The 17672-nt window shown below is 40.6% G+C and overlaps 1 protein-coding gene across 1 annotated transcript in view; it reads right to left on the reverse strand.

Moving 5' to 3' along the window:
- Positions 1 to 1946: 1946 nt before the first annotated feature.
- LOC129731996 (chorion peroxidase-like) overlaps positions 1947 to 17672 on the reverse strand; it is a 30201-nt gene continuing 14475 nt past the window's right edge. The window contains exons 3-7 of the mRNA XM_055692446.1: positions 3378 to 4130; positions 3046 to 3297; positions 2692 to 2992; positions 2315 to 2629; positions 1947 to 2256 (exon numbers count right to left, since the gene is read on the reverse strand). Coding sequence (XP_055548421.1) covers positions 2546 to 2629; positions 2692 to 2992; positions 3046 to 3297; positions 3378 to 4130 — 1390 coding nt within the window. The 3' untranslated portion in view covers positions 1947 to 2256; positions 2315 to 2545. The remainder of the gene's footprint in view (positions 2257 to 2314; positions 2630 to 2691; positions 2993 to 3045; positions 3298 to 3377; positions 4131 to 17672) is intronic.

Consider the following 17672-nt stretch of genomic DNA (forward strand, 5'->3'; position numbering starts at 1 on the left):
GCTAGGTTCCAGTGTTACGTCTGTTAGTCTGTGATTTTAGTATGTATATCAAATCGCCATCTTGGAACTTACAACGGTATCCACGAGGAGTTTTGCAGACATTTGAAGTGGATTGTGTGTAGAAATGCAAAAAGCGAAGAACGTTTGTTTTGTTTTGAACATTTTACGAATTTTATGCAGGACATAAATGGTCACGTTCAAACATGTTTCATTACGTCCCGGACATTCGATATAGTTAGAAGCACACAAAAAATCCGTGCAGTGACACATACGGCACAACGAACGGAACTTAAGACCATATTTTCAACACTAGCGCCATCATCATCGGCGGCGGCTTCAGAAAACAGTAGCCATGTCTGGTAGATTATAAAATGAGTAACAAACAAAAATAAATATTTCCATATTGTATCGATCGCAGTAGACATATCTAAGAAGAAAAAGAAGAGCAAACATTCAAATATTGTAGTAATTCATAATACATATTAGTTATAAAACGAACAAAAAAATTTTATTCTAACAAGATACAAGTGTTACAATTTTAGTAACAACAGGTGTTGTGTGTTCTACATGAAACATAACAAATATCACCTATGAGTTTTATTTACAACAAGGCGAAATGCATTGTTGACTTGGTTTGGTTGAATCCTTCTGGGCAGGCCGGATTTACGATTGTGGGGGCCCGGGGCCCAGTTATAGTGGGGGCCCCAAAATTAAACAAAACTGTTTTTTATCGTACGAGTTAAAAGCATTTATTTGCTATTGAAAAATTACCAAAAATTTGTTAGAATTTTTTCTTAAGTCCTATTTAGAGTTCCAAGCGAAGTGAAAATCTCATACAAAATGATCATTTTTTTACGCTCGTGAAAAATGCAACCTGCAAAAATTTCACTTCGCTAGGAACTGTAGACAAATTCGATCAAGCGAAATCGTTGTGCGATCGCGAAAGGTTGTGGATCTCATCTTTTTCTTGTGTTCACTTTTTTCACGCATGCAAACGCTAGTGAAAAAAGTAGCAGCAAGCAAAAACTTGCGTGCGTTTATATTCTGTCAGTTGCAGCCAATTTTCACTTCGCTCGGAGTGTAAACTCGTGAGTTTCGCTTCACTTAAACTGTAAATTGCAGACTGGTGAAATACCTGCGTGTTCCACAAACGGGTTTTCACGACAGATTTCGCGAGCGAAAATTTAAGCTTTTTACTTGTCAAATTTTTCACTTCGCTTGGAAACTATGCTTTACGAGTTTTTTTGCAGAAAACTTATTAATTAAATAATCAACATAACTTCTTCAGTATACTCGTACTCGAAACTTAATAATGCTAAGTTTGACTGCCTTTCATTCTTCACAGTCGCACGCAACCTATTTTTAATATGTTTCATCTTCAAACTTTTTTCGTGATACCTGAAAAAAAACTACCGCAATTTGAAAAAAATGCGATCCACAGGCAAAAATTTGCACACAATTTGAGAAAGACTGCACAAATATAAGACGACTCTGACAATAATGGAAACTAGGAAAAAACTACACATATCTGCAGGTCAATTAAATTTGCACACGAGCTCAGAAAATCTGCATTTTGCAAAGCACATCTGGTATCCCTGATTCGGACCAGTGAGCAAAAGCAATGCATTAAAAAACTTGAGGGTTATTTTCTTTATCTGCTTTACCACCCATGCGCGCTAAAGCCCTAGAGTTAAAGTTTGGCCGACTGTCATTGAAAAGTTCCAATCAAACAGTCAACAGTTTTTTCATCATAGTTTTAACATTGCTGATGTTCGATTGGAACGAGTTTTGACACTTCGATTGGCGCTTTTAATGACAGTCGGCCAAACTTTAACTCTAGGCGTTTAATGCGCGCTGGTTCGATTCAAATGGTGTGTTAATGTGTGTCATTCCAAGAGAATCCAAGGTGAACTCTTGTGGATGTAGTTGCGATATTGGCGCTCGCGAAAAAATAACACTTAAGGAAAGTGTCAGATTGTAATGGTCTGTTCGAATTTTCTTACTGTAAATCGAACTTTTGATTAAATCTCTTTTTTAAAGAGAAAAAATCTTTTTGTCGATTTGTGGGGGCCCTAAAAATGTGGGGGCCCGGGGCCCGGGCCCCCAGGGCCCCCCCATAAATCCGGCTCTGCTTCTGGGTTCTGCTTTGTAACAACACACATCTATCACCAAACATTTTATATCAAATCCTAATCTTTCCACCACTTGAGATCAATCTTATGAATTTTATCGTCTTTGCAAGGTAGAAGCGGGTTACTGAAAATAAACGAAGTTAAATTTAAGCATTCCAGTATATTCATATTGCGTTTACTACTTGGGATTGGGTAAAGTGAAGGCATCGATTGGAACGCCGAAGTTGTTTTGGTCGTTCATATTTGCGCTGGCATACAGCCAGCGTAACTTTTTGAAGCTCATCTAACTGCAACTTTGTAAAATGTCCCGGATTTGTCTGTTTTCCGTTATTGTAAAAGTAGCGGTCTCCTCGTTTGAGTCGTGAAAACTGATTGCTGATAATTTCAGCAAATGTTTCACCAACAATTCCTCCTTAAATGGGATGCTCCAAAATTCCGCCAACGTACAGGTCTACGTCATCAGGTGAGTCATATAAGTGATGCAGCTTTGATCCACTCTGTTGAAATGAATAATCAAATATAAATACAAGGGGATGATTAAAGTTCTGTTTAAATTCACGTTGGAATCAAACTCCTTAAAGTTTCTTTTCATCGGTTTACCACTCAAACGCAAATACTGGTTGTACGGTTGGACAGCATGATCCCTTCCGCGCTGTATGTTGATAGATACAAGATCTTTTCCAAAGCGATGTCCTTCTCTTGAGTTTAGAAACCATGTTATGCTGTGTGAAAATTTGCCATCTACTTTCTGCATCGGTTGTGAGAGGATTCCCTGGAACAAATGATCGAGGAACTCAGGATTTCTCATAGGTGATGGATCAAAGAAAGTCTTATGTGTATCCACCACACTCCTTGGAAGCCTAAAAGATATGGTTGATTGTATTCATTACGTAAATCTATCAGGAACGCATACTCGAGCCGACTAGGAACTGTGGAGTGGCCAAATCGGAAGGCAGCCGATGAAAACTCGCTGGTTATTGAAGGATTGATCTCTGAATTATATACACTGCTATGTCCTTTCGATACATTTAGCTTATATTTCTTTATAAAATGTGGGCCTATCACCTTGGGAAGATATTCGTTGAATACAATATGTTGCAGTTCAGCTCCAATGATGCGCCGTGTTTCTTGGAAAAGTGTCTCATCATTCCAGTGAGGGTTTAACCTATGTAAGAGCCCGGCAATTCGATTGTGTTCCCTTAGAAAGAGTGTATGAAGTGCAACCAAAGTTATAATCTGATTTACCCTGTCATCTCCGAGCCCATATCTGCACTAGTTCTACAGGCACTTGTGGCTGGTTCTAAAGGTGGTAACTCATTTTTGAATTGATGATGTACCAATGACTTCAGCCGACCCCCCACATGTGATCTTAAGCTATGTGATTCAGCCTCAGAACTGCCATAGATTCCGGATCCGTCAATGAAATGTGTTACTGCTGAAATTTGTCTAGCGTGTCCAGCTTGACAATGACTTTTTGGTACAGTTGCTGTTCTTAAAAATTCCATGCATCTTACACCGAAGCGAGAATAGAAAGGATCATTTATAGAGACATTAATAGGAAAACAAGCTGGATGCGATTGGAATGACGTGTGTTGTCCACCATGGATACAGCAATCTACTTTTTCAGCTGCTGGCTTATTTTTGGTGATATCGTGCACAATAAACAGTCCAAATTGCATCATGAGTACATTGAGTTGCATGTCTGGAACATGCACGTCATCAAAAAGATGAGCTGAAATTTTCCGGGCACTTGGCAGTAACATGCCGGAACGACTCAAAGTGCGTGGTGACGCCACTCGATCACCGTAAGCAGGTGGCAGTACTCTTTCCATAGGATATCCTGCTGAGCCCCAGAGACTCCGACCTGGACCAATGTTATTACAGCGCCCGTCAAATCGACGATAACGAGGGGGCTCATCTCTACACCTTGGGCCAACAATACAACGTTTGTTACGTACATCAAAATGTGTGTATATTTCATGATTGGTTCCGTTTATCCTGAAATGGAAAAACATTAGTTTTTTAGAATATACCAATCTACCTGAAATAAATGTGAATAAGAAATTAATGTCAGATAGCCATTAAATTAATAAATTCACTTATGTGTAAAATTAGTATTTATTTAGCATAGCAACGGATGCTGGTGCGACGGGCAGAAGACTACAGAGCTTAAACTTCTATCCTGGTAGGTTGGTGTTCGGAATAGATGAGCACCTTGTTGTTGTTAATAGCCAAGGTGGCTCCAGAATATTCGGTAATTTAACCGTACGATTTATGGTTTCTTTGCATTGTTGACCTAGAGCAGGGCTGATAAAAATCATTGTTACTACCGGAATTCTGTGAAAACTACAGACAATATTTTTCAATTTTCACTTCTAACGAACGCAGCGCCCTTTCAAACACACTAGAATTTCATCCTTGAAACGAGCTGTCATACTCCGGTGAAATAATTCACGTACATCGTTTACTGTCACGCAATAAAATCTTCTGAAAATTCAACCGAATGATATGATATTCACCGTTCCTTTGGTATAGCGAAAATGACGTTCTCATCGTGACGCTTGCTGTCGTTATCATAATGAAACGCTAAAATTTTCTTTTGAGGCAGTATTTTTCTCATCCATCACTAGTCGCATAATGCAACTGTACACAAACCGAAAATTTGAAACAGTGGATATCAAACGAACAAGTTTTCACTGCGCGTGACGGATGACTTGGTTTTCATTTTTTTTACGATTGATAAAAACGAAGGAAGAGAGAATGAACATTGCGTGAAAGCGCATTACTTTCTTGTTATGGTAGATAAAAGCACTGACTTTCATGGTGGCTATTTTACACTTTCATGCAGAAGGGCTGAATTTTACACCTCTGACCTGAGTACATGTTGTGTCAAATTGAACTCAGTCATATTCAGGAGTCGGCTGTACTCCACATCTACCGAGTTTCCGGCAATCGATCAATATTTGATTGCGAACCAGGAATGTTTTAGAGAACGTGCGTGATTCGTATATCGAAATGCTAGTGGCTTCACACTGTCGGGTATTGCTAAAAATGCTTGCTTGTACGCCCCCATCTTTTAATTTCAATTTTACGACTGCACACTCTGAAATCCCATCATGCAGGTCATCAATCGACAAAACATACGCTTGAAATGGTTCTAGCAGCCGAACCGTTCGAAGTAATTTCAATCCAGGCTGACAAAAGCAAATGATTAACATAAAATGTTGCTGCTATCTATTATTTTCGCAGATTCCTGTAAATTTTGCGGAATTCGCAGCTTCCGCGAAATCGCATCACACAACAATCCGCGAAATCGCATTCACCTAACAATTCCAAATCGGTATACGACACAACCGGTCGGTCGAGATCAGTTATGGCAGCTTATCCATCAATTCCCTGACAAACTAAGTAGTCAAAAGGGGACACTTTCGCGTCTCTTTAAATATTAAGAGGGCTCAAGCTTTTCTTGAAGATGACTGATCCGTACGTCAGACTAAAAACCGAAATAAAACGGTTTTGATAGATCCCAAATGCTTTGAAGCTGAAATCCATGAGAAGAAGAGGTTTAAGAGAAGGTAGCGTCAACCTCCTACCCCGAGTTCAGATTGGTGGTGATGAAACTGAAGTGGTTGACGAGTTTGTGTTTGTAACGATACTAGTAGAACAATGCAACGGTGAATTACGCTTACGTTGGACTTCCGAGGCCGCTCCAATCAAGTAGAATTCATTGTCGCATAGAGTTAACACTAGTAAGACCGGTGGTCTCGAAGACCTGGACTACGCTCGTAGAGAGAACCAAAGCGCTCTAGGGTGTTTCGAATGGAAAGTGATGTGTACCATTTTCGGTGGAGCGCCTTTTATGACAGGACGTATAGAAGGGAAAGAACCACAAGCTGCTGCGGGAGCCATCCATCGTTTGCGCCGCTAGAGTTTAGAGATTGCTATAGGCATGTCGTGAGGATATCAGACGAGAGCCAGGTGAAGATGGTACTTGAAACTAATTCATTCGGAACGTGACGGTGAGGTGCGCAGTGAGAGACGATGAGGGCTAGCATTTTACAAACAGCAGGGCTAGCGAGCTGTAGCCATGGTACAAGTGGAGTGGTGACATCTATTAGGCACAGCGAAGGCCATGATTCGAGGGGTCTGGAGAGGACTTTTACGCACAGCAAAAGTCACACCACGGTAAGTTTTCCATGAAATAACAAAATCTACCACAGATTGTTCAGGATGTAATTAAAAGCTGTTTCAATTATGAAAGACGGTGGTTTCTTTTGGCTTGATTGTCCCACTAGAAAACAATGAAACCCTGCCAATCATGCCATCATCGCACGAAGTTACAAAGTTTGAAGGGTTACGGATTATGTTTTAAGGAAGTACAAAAATTCTCCGTCTGAAATGTAGTCCATCTCGAAGCAAAACTCGTACCTCTTTCACTAGGAGAATAATAATGCAGAAACTAGAGAATAGAAAGTCACCGAAACATCCTGCCCTCATTTTAAACCAATGCAAATTTGGAACGATGAGAGAACGCTACATTTGACAGTTTCTGTTTTAAAATTAAGCAGCAGTAAGCAGTAAAGGCCGAAATGTAATGGATACGTTTGCGTTGCGTTAACGTTAATTTGCCAAAGAATGTATGGGCTAACAGTCAAATTTCCGCAAACGTAGCCGCAACGTATCAATTGTGCTTGGGCCTTAAGTAATTGAACAGCCTTTAAACTAAACAAAGCTATGTTTTATGTTCAGTCACATGACACCAATTTCGCATGATTAGATGATGCGATTAGCGAATCGTAGACATTTTGATACTTTATTTTATGGAAGACTAATATAATTGTTTTAAGCAATTATACCGCCAAGTTCTTTTACGCGATTGATGCGTGCGCGCAAAAAAATAATCGCGTAAAAAAATCGCGTAATTTTGAACAAATCGCGTAAAAAAATCGCGTAATTTGGAGCAAATCGCGTAAAAAAAAGATCGTGTCATTACAAAATCTTTCGATATGAGGTAAGTGTGTGTGTATGTATGTGTATGTGTGTGTATGTTTGTGTGTGTGTGACATCTTGGCTCATAAACAATATTTCCCATGTCACATATCGCGTAATTTCAAGAAAATCGCGTAATTTCGAGAAAATCGCGTAAAAACAATCGTGTAAAATAAAATCGCGTAAAAACAGAATTTAGTGTATTTATAAATATAGAAGAATCCAATTTAGTTACTTCACGCATATTTATCGAATTGTTGATAAATATTGAGGACAAAGTTATGAAGCGAACCGGCCGCAGGCTGAAAACCTCAAAAATACAGACAAAAAATAAGAGGACAATTTTTTTAGCGAACAAATAAATTAACTAACCTATTCCAAATTAAACGATTTCGCTAATGCATCGAACGAAAGGTAGCGACGCTAATTAGTGGTTTACAAATTAGTGGAACTATGCCCCCACCGTTAGGAATCGGAATTCCATGAATTTGTTATTGGTGACGCTGACTAATTTTCTGCCCTAAAGCTAAAAAAGGGTTGTTTTCTTCAAACGATCATGGTGAAAACAAAATTATGGGCCCTATTACAGAAGACGAGTCGACTTGACTCGACCATGTATTTCAAATTAGAGATACTCAGAGAGTATTGTTATTTCAAATGAGACGTGTTGCTCGTCGAAGCGTATGTAATACGGCCCTATGAATGTGTTTGTGTATCTGTCGCATTCAAGTAGATGCTAAGAACTGAATAACAACAGCTAGACCAATGTCAGGCAACAGGCAAATGCCCATAACCGTTTTCAAATTTTTGAAATGCCACACCGTTCCGTGCACTAAATAACAAACATTTTCACTGTAGTGTTTAATGTGTGTAGCTGGTGTAGCTGTTATTTTTTTTCCAATAAAGGAGCATATGGCAACATTTGCAGTCGAGTTCAGGGATGCCAGGCTATTCCTCTGAATGTCTTCACGGTTAACCAGTCGAGGCTTTCACGTTGTCACACGTGCTCACCACACTCTTTTTCATTCGGATCTTGTGCAATGGAGAAAAAGTGTAGGCTGATGTACTTACAAGAGACAGAATTCATATTAAGATTTTCATAGTGCTTCTTTTTTGATTACCCAAGCGACCATAGAGCCGTTGCAGCAGTTGCAGTTCTATTTTTTTAAATTTTTATTCTTGATTTGGCTGAAACTTTATACAAACGATTTTATGAGCAGAAGATGCCAATTTGTGCTATTGGTTCAATTTTTTAAAACACGACTCATTTTTGAGAAGCCGTTTAAAAATGCTATTATGGGAAGGTATTTAAAATTACAAATATTTTCAACATCAAAACAGTGTGTGTAATCGGTGTGACGTCTTCAGCAAAGTTGTAGATAATAATTTTATCTTACTGAAAAAAAAAATATTTTTTTTTTGAAAAAAATTAGAAGAAAAATTGAAAATGATTATCTAAAAAAGCTCATTCTTTGGAAATCTGATTTTTTTTAAATGAAAACTACAAGAGATTACCTAAACAATGAAGAATGTCCGATCTTGGAGAACTAAAAAAAAAGTTATAAGTTTTTGAAAAAAAAAATAAATTTCAGTGTATATATTTCTGGAAAAACAAAATTACTATCCACAATGATGCCAAAGACACTATGCCAATCAACGAGTGACGTTGCACTGCTTGTACGTTAGTTTTTGTTGTTGTTTCAAGTTGCCAAACCAAAACACAACCGAACACGAAATCTTTTAATGTCGGAGAAAAAAAATCAAAAGTAATTTTCTATTGTTATTTGGATTGCTACTTGCAATACTAGAGCAACTGATTGGACAGCGTTTGTTTTTTACTCTTTTTGATCCGGATTGCATCCAAGTTGTGATCTCGAACATACCTGAGGCTGTCAAAAGTAAAAAATGAGAAATCAGCTGATCGCAACTGCCTCGTAAATTGCCTTATTCACAGTAACGTGGAATATTTGCGGGTAAATATATATACACGGTGATAAAAAAGTCCGGTCACACTTTTTTGGGGTTGCCTGTAGCCTACACGTTGCATCTCTCTGGTGCCATCTATATGTCAATTGAAAGGGTTAACTTTGCTGCTCAAAGTGGCAGAGTTTCGTAGACACGGTTTTGAATAAAAATGTTCTGCCTCAAGCTGAACTATTGTTTGAAGACGATTACTACTGCTCCCAGCAAGATGGCGCCCCATCCCACACCGCAAAGGTTGTTCAGGCGTGGTGTGGGGAAAACCTGACCGATTTCATTTCGAAGAATGAATGGCCTCCGTCGTCTCCGGATCTGAATCCACTGGATTATTTCGTGTGGGGATACATGATGTCGAAGCTGAACGACTATAAAATAACAAATTTGGAGCAATTCAGGTGAGTTATCACGAAAATCTGGGACGAGATGCCGATGGAGCACGTGCGCGCTGCTTGCTTTCCGAGACGTCTGAAGCTGGTTCGATCAGAGAAAGATGGTGTAATTCCGAGATATCGTCTGTGAAGTATCTTTATAAGTTACTGAATAAAGCTATGAAAGCCACATTCAGATTTTCTTCTTATTCTTTGAAATATTGAGATTTTCCTGTGTGACCGGACTTTTTTGTCACCCTGTATATAGTATTTGCGTTGAAGACAACCAACGCTCTTTTATTTGTGCCGTGTCAAATAAATGATTTGTGAAGAAAAAAAAACCAACGCTCTTCTTTTGCCGACAATCAACGCTCTTCTTTTGCTCTATTATCACTTCTGTTCGACTTCTGCTGAGCGTCTGGCATTTAAATAACCGAAAAATTGCTTTTCTTTCACGCTTTCAGGCGAGTACTTGTAGGCAACCGAACAAAATACAGAAAAATACAGATTTTTTTACGGGTGCATACAGACTTTCCAAAATAAAATCTGGCAGCTCTGATCAAATCCCTTTCTTCTGCTCTACAACGATCATGAGCAAAAGGCAATAAAGCATTTCTAGTCGGTTCACTCGCACAAAATGGTATCTTTTTCTCATAGAAACATCTATGTAAAGTTTCAGGCAAATAAAAATGATCGATCGAATTTGTTGTCCGTTTTTTGTAAAATTGCACCATAGGCATCAAAAGATAGCATTTCATTGGCACTAATTCAGCCTTACCAATGCGCTACGTAAAAAATACAAGGTTGCTTTCTGATTGTAACTCAGTGTTGCTGGAAACTCATACCTTAGCTGTTATTAATGTTTATTGTCCAAAAAAGATGATGTAACTCTATGCAAGCGTATTCATGGCTCATTCGTAAGCTTTTGTATCATGCGGTCGGTGATAATTTTTTAAGAGATTAAGTTTTTTTTTTTTCTTAAATGAAATGCAAAGAAGTTTTTTGTGAGAAAACGAAGAGCAGAAACCCAGAGTTTCTAAATATATTCAATCTGGCAACAACGATGCGGAACGTTTCAAAACATTTCAACAGGATAGCGACCGTTACGAGAAGAAAAAGGCTGCTCATTAGGGTGGGACAAGAAATAAATGTATGCTCCCATGCACTTTTCGTGTTCTTTATGGGTCCTACAATAACTGTGTAAACTTGCAGATCGATCGGTGAAACTATATATTTGCGCCCGATTTTTAAAGATTCTATACGATTTTATATGGGAAAATCCACTTTTTCAAAACTTATTCTCTAAAGATGTCTGGTTGACTCTTAAAAATATATCGATGCATGATATTTGTAGGAAATTTTCCTAGAAAAAACTCTTCCGAAGATCGTAAGGCGCTGCGATGCTTGTTGAAAAAGTTATTCACCCCAAACTGATTGGATGTCTGACGAACGGCTCACCATTGAATTTTACCAGCAACACTGTTACAGCATGCTGCTTTAGCAAACTTATTCAGCATCGTAGCGCCTTACGGTTTTCAGAAGAGTTTTTTCCAGGAAAATTTTCCACAAATATCATGTATCGATATATTTTTAGGGGCCAGCTAGACATCTCTAGAGAATAAGTTTTGAAAAAGTGAATTTTCCCATATAAAATCGTGTGGAAACTTTAAAAATCGGGCGCAAATATATAGTTTCACCGAACGATCTGAAAATTTACACCGTTGTTGTAGGACCCATAAGGAACACGAAAAATGCATATGCATATTATATTCATACATATTATCAATTTAAATGAAAAACTGTTCGAATGAGCAGAGAAACGCCTCTAAAGCAAGAAAAACAGCTAAAAGATTATCTCACTTTAGAATCTAATAACTTAAAAGAGCAACTATTAACCAGATGTAGCTTGAAACATCTGAAAACACTTCTTTCAAATAGAAAAGATGATTACTGAATGTAGTTCAAAATGATCAAAAAACGTCACTGATATCTAGAAACTTCCAATAATTGAAATAATGGTTTATGACGCTTTAATAAGACAAAAGAGATTAAAATAAAATATGATCATAAATTAACCAAGAAGGGCTGTAAAATGTTTCGCGATAAAGAAGAAACAGAATAAAAATATGGTCTAAAATTATATTAAAAAAGCCTTTACAAAACGGATAAAGCAAATTATGTATTCCGAACTATCTTAAAACGCTTAGAAACGCTCCTGAAATGCAAAAAAAAACCTAAATTAATCCACCTAGCGGTCAGACCCAGCCTTTCTCATTCAAACTTTTATTTGTAAAAATAGATTTACATGAACGCTTCAATCCAATAAATGTATATTCACTCTTAAAAAATATTGATGTCGTAATCTATACATATAAAAATGCAATCCGGTCTGTCTGTCTGTCTGACCCATATAGGCTCGAAAATTACCGAACCGATCGGCGTGAAAATTTGTATCTAGGGGTTTTTGGTGCCGATAAAGGTTCCCATGATAGTCTGAGATCCCTCCCTTTTCTGGAAGAGAGGGGTCCCATACAAATGAAACATAAATTTCTGCACAACTCAAGAACAAACCAAGCAAATGAAACCGAATTTGGCATGTAGATGTTTTAAGGGGTAAAAACTATGTCCATAATGTTTTGACACCCCTCCTTCTTTTGGAAAGGAGGGATGCCATACAAATGCAACACAAATTTCTGCACATCTCGAGAGCTAACCAACTAAATGGAACCATATTGACAGGTGAATGTTTTTAGTGGTAACAAATATGTTCCATCATTCCGCGTCGAACACTCGACAGAAACGGACGTGCAAAGCGGTCGTTCTATTACAATCCGGTCCGTGTGTACGAATAGCCAAACAAAAGAGTGTATTATTCAAGGCCATCAGTTGACAGTCGAGTCCGTGTCGCTGTGCTGAGTGATCTCACACCCGGCTCACTGCTGGTGGCTGTATTGGTGCTGTACTGGTGCTGCTGGCTGCTTTGGGTGCAGCTTCGAACGATCGGACAACCACTGCTGGAAGGAAGAAGTAAAGAGGTGCGTGTTCTTGTCGGCGCTAGTGCGCTAGTGCGCTACATTTAGCGCGATGGATATAGATCCCTCGCCTCCCGTGTCACCATCCCCGAACCCCCCTGACCCTGACCCTTCTGTTACCCCCTCCCCTGTTCATTCTCCAGTCCCCCCTCGCCCCAGGCTTTACCCGGACGGATCTCAACAGGGCAGCTATACTGTTTATTTTCGTCCAAAGGCAGGAGTGAATTCAAAGCGATTAAACATACTGCAAATTTCTAAAGACCTGACGAAGGGGTACAAGGCCGTGACCGAAATTTCCAAGGTCCGACCTAACAAGCTCCGTGTCGTGGTCAGTGATCTGGCACAGGCCAATGCTATCGCTTGCTCTGAGCTCTTCACACGCGAGTATCGCGTTTACATACCCGCACGAGACGTGGAGATCGACGGTGTCATAACCGATTCGAGTCTGTCTGTCGAGTGTATCCTAAAAAGCGCAACCGGTTGCTTCAAAAATACCGAAACACAGGCGAAGATTTTGGATTGTAAGCAATTGCGGTCCATGTCTCTCGTCGGCGGTAAAAAAGTTTACACTCCGTCAGATTCGTTTCGCGTTACGTTTGCCGGATCTGCACTCCCTAGCCACGTCTCGATCGACCGGGTTCGTCTGCCTGTGCGATTGTATGTACCCCGTGTTATGAATTGCACCAATTGCAAGCAGTTAGGCCACACAGCCGCCTACTGCTGCAATAAGGCACGATGTAGCAAGTGTGGGGAGACTCATGCGGAAGATTCTTGCAGTGTTAATGCTGAAAAATGTATTCACTGTGGGGAAAACCAGCATGAGCTCTCCACATGCCCGGTGTACATGCAGCGCAGAGATAAAATCAAGCGGTCACTTAAGGAGCGTTCAAAGCGTTCTTACGCTGAGATGCTGAAGAAGACCGTGACCACTTCTACCATAACATCGAACCCCTCTGATCTGTTGCCCGCCGATGAAACCGATTCTGACGATTCATCAGCGGGAACATCTTATGCCAATCCTGGGGAGTCTAGGAAGAGGAAAAATGTTTCTTCTCCTAAACTTCCCCGTAAAGGTCCTAAGATTTCCCAAAGTGTAATGAAAAGTACGAACAAACCAAACAGTGCCGCGGAAAAACCGAAGCAAACTCCTCCTGGGCTTGCAAATTTAAAGTCTCAGAAGGAGTTCCCAGCACTGCCAGGAACATCTAAAACCCCAGGTGTTCCTTTTGCACATCCAGTTGATGAAACAAACTCTGGATTAGTGAAATTTTCTGACATTGTGGACTGGATTTTTGAAAATTTCAATATACCCGATCCAATTAAAATTTTTCTTACAGCATTCCTCCCAACAGTTAGATCATTTTTGAAGCAGTTGACTGCCCAATGGCCCCTGCTTGCAGCGATTGTATCCTTCGATGCCTAATTCAACTGCGTATATGAAGGATTCTATCTCTGTCTTACAGTGGAATTGTAGAAGTATTTTACCAAAAATTGATTCGTTTAAAGTTTTGATAAATAAAAACAAATGCGATGCATTTTCCCTTTGTGAAACTTGGCTTACTTCAAATATTGATCTCAACTTCCATGATTTTAATATTATTCGCCTTGATCAAGACACCCCATATGGAGGAGTACTTTTAGGGATTAAAAAGTGCTATTCTTTCTATCGTATTAACCTCCCCTCGATTCCAGGCATCGAAGTTGTCGCATGTCAAATGACAATACAAGGTAAAGAGCTTTGTATTGCCTCAATATATATTCCTCCCAGAGCACAGGTTGGGCAACGGCTGCTCTTTGATTTAATAGAACGTCTTCCCTCGCCACGTTTGATTTTGGGAGACTTCAACTCTCATGGCGTGGCTTGGGGTTCCCCATACAATGATAACCGCTCCTCTTTAATCTATAACCTTTGCGATGACTTCGACATGACTATTTTGAACAACGGTGAAATGACACGTATCCCGAAACCTCCAGCGCGCCCAAGCGCTTTGGATCTATCCTTATGTTCGACGTCGCTACGGTTGGATTGCACATGGAAGGTAATCCTTGATCCTCACGGTAGCGACCATTTGCCTATTCTTATTTCAATTAATAACGGGTCGACTCGCATGCGACCAATTGACATTCCGTATGACCTCACACGGAATGTCGATTGGAAGTTATACGAGGAATTGATTTCAAAAGCGGTCGAGTCGATTCAACATCATCCACCACTTGAAGAATACAACCTCCTCGCGGGCTTGATTCTCGACGCCGCGTTGCAAGCCCAAACGAAGAAATATCCCGGCGTAACGATCAAAGAACGGCCTCCCACTCCGTGGTGGGACCAAGAGTGCTCCGATGTCTACACGCAAAGATCCGACGCGTTTAAGGCCTACCAGAAGGGAGGTATACCTGGCGACGGTATTTTTTTACGGTATTCGGAGCTTAATACCAAGCTTAAAAGTTTGGCTAAAGCAAAGAAACGCGGATATTGGCGTCGGTTCGTGAACGAGACGTCGAGGGAGACATCGATGAGCACTCTTTGGAACACAGCCCGAAGAATGCGGAATCGCGTAACGGTCAACGAAAGCGAGGAGTCTTCAAGTCGGTGGATATTTGATTTTGCCAGGAAAGTGTGTCCGGACTCTGTTCCTGAGCAAAACATTGTTCGCGATGCGTCTCCGGGCCACGACGCGATAGAATCACCTTTTACGATGGCAGAATTTTCAGTTGCCCTCCTGTCCTGTAACAATAACGCGCCTGGGTTAGATAGAATCAAATTCAACTTGTTGAAGAATCTTCCCGGCAATGCCAAGAGGCGCTTGTTGAACTTGTTCAATAAGTTCCTGGAGCAAAACATTGTACCGCAGGATTGGAGGCAAGTGAAGGTGATCGCCATCCAAAAACCAGGGAAACCAGCTTCTGATCACAACTCTTATAGGCCGATTGCAATGCTATCCTGTATCCGGAAATTGATGGAAAAAATGATACTCCGTCGTTTAGACCATTGGGTCGAATCAAATGGTCTACTATCAGATACTCAATTTGGCTTCCACCGTGCCAAAGGGACGAATGATTGTCTTGCGTTGCTTTCAACAGATATTCAGCTGGCGTATGCTCGCAAAGAACAAATGGCGTCTGCGTTCTTGGACATTAAGGGGGCTTTTGATTCCGTTTCTATTGACATTCTTTCGGGTAAACTTCACCGACAAGGATTTTCTCCAATTTTGAACAATTTTTCGCACAATTTGTTGTCCGAAAAGCACATGCATTTTAAGCACGGCGATTTGGCAACTTTTCGCATTAGCTACATGGGTCTTCCCCAGGGCTCATGTTTAAGCCCCCTTCTTTACAACTTTTATGTAAATGACATCGACGAATGTCTGGCAAATTCATGCACGATAAGACAACTTGCAGACGACAGTGTAATCTCTGTTACAGGAGCCAAAGCTGCCGATTTGCAAGGACCATTGCAAGATACCTTGGACAATTTGTCTGCTTGGGCTTTACAGCTAGGTATCGAATTCTCTCCGGAGAAGACTGAGATAGTAGTTTTTTCTAGGAAGCATGAACCTGCTCAGCTTCAAACACAATTAATGGGTAAAACGATTTCTCAGGTTTTGGTACACAAATATCTTGGTGTCTGGTTCGACTCTAAAAGCACCTGGGGTTGTCACGTGAGGTATCTGATGAAAAAATGTCAACAAAGAGTGAATTTTCTTCGTACAATAATCGGACAATGGTGGGGAGCCCACCCAGGAGACCTTATAAGGCTTTACCAAACAACGATATTATCTGTCATTGAGTACGGGTGTTTCTGCTTCCGCTCCGCAGCAAACACACATTTGATCAAACTAGAGCGAATACAATATCGTTGTTTGCGTATCGCCTTGGGTTGCATGCAATCGACCCATACGATGAGTTTGGAGATCTTAGCTGGAGTACCACCATTGAAAACCCGCTTCTGGAGCCTGTCTTCTCGTATTCTAATCAAATGTGAGGTCTTGAACCGTCCCGTGATTGAAAATTTTGAAAGGTTAATCGAACTTAATTCTCAAACCCGTTTTATGACATTGTATTTCAATCACATGTCCCAAAATATTAACCCTTCTTCGAATATTCCAAATCGTGTCGACTTATCAAATACTTCTGATTCTACTGTGTTTTTCGATACATCCATGATAGAAGAAACTCGTGGAATCCCGGATCATTTACGCGTGCAGCAGATCCCTAAAATTTTTTCCAATAAATATCGAAACATCAACTGCGACAATATGTTCTACACTGACGGATCACTTCTTGATGGGTCCACTGGCTTCGGTATCTTCAATAACAATTTAACCGTCTCCCATAAGCTCGATAATCCTGCTTCTGTTTACGTCGCAGAATTAGCTGCAATTCAGTACACCCTAGGGATTATCGAAAAAATGCCCACGGACCATTATTTCATCTTTACGGACAGTCTCAGTTCCATTGAGGCTCTCCGATCGATGAAAGATGTTAAGCACTCTCCGTATTTCCTGGGGAAAATACGGGAACATCTGAGTGCTTTATCCGAAAAATCGTATCAGATTACCTCAGCGTGGGTCCCTTCTCACTGCTCGATACCGGGCAATGAGAAAGCGGACTCTTTGGCTAAGGTGGGCGCAACAAACGGTGGAATTTATGAAAGACCAATTGCCTTTAATGAATTTTTCTCATTTGTACGTCAGAATACGATCATCAGTTGGCAAAATTCTTGGACCAAGGGGGAACTGGGAAGGTGGTTACATTCCATAATCCCCAAGGTATCGACGAACCCGTGGTTCAAGGGGTTGGATGTAGGTCGGGATTTCATTTGCGTGATGTCCCGGCTTATGTCCAATCACTATAGATTTGACGCGCATCTCCGTCGTGTTGGGCTCGGGGAGAGTGGTATCTGTGCCTGTGGTGAAGGTTATCACGACATAGAGCACGTTGTTTGGTCATGCCCTGTACACCGTGACGCCAGGTCTAGATTAATAGCTTCCCTGCAGGCCGAAGGTAGGCAGCCGGCTGTTCCTGTTCGTGATGTCTTGGCGAGCCGTGACCTATCCTACATGTCCCTTATATACCTTTTCCTGAAATCCATCCACGCCCCAGTTTAGTCCTAATCCCCTTCCGCCTACATCCAACCAAACGACAAGAACACGTTAAGACCCCGGATCCGG

This window comes from Wyeomyia smithii, chromosome 1, assembly GCF_029784165.1.
Source record: "Wyeomyia smithii strain HCP4-BCI-WySm-NY-G18 chromosome 1, ASM2978416v1, whole genome shotgun sequence".
NCBI classification, from domain to species: Eukaryota; Metazoa; Arthropoda; class Insecta; order Diptera; family Culicidae; genus Wyeomyia; species Wyeomyia smithii.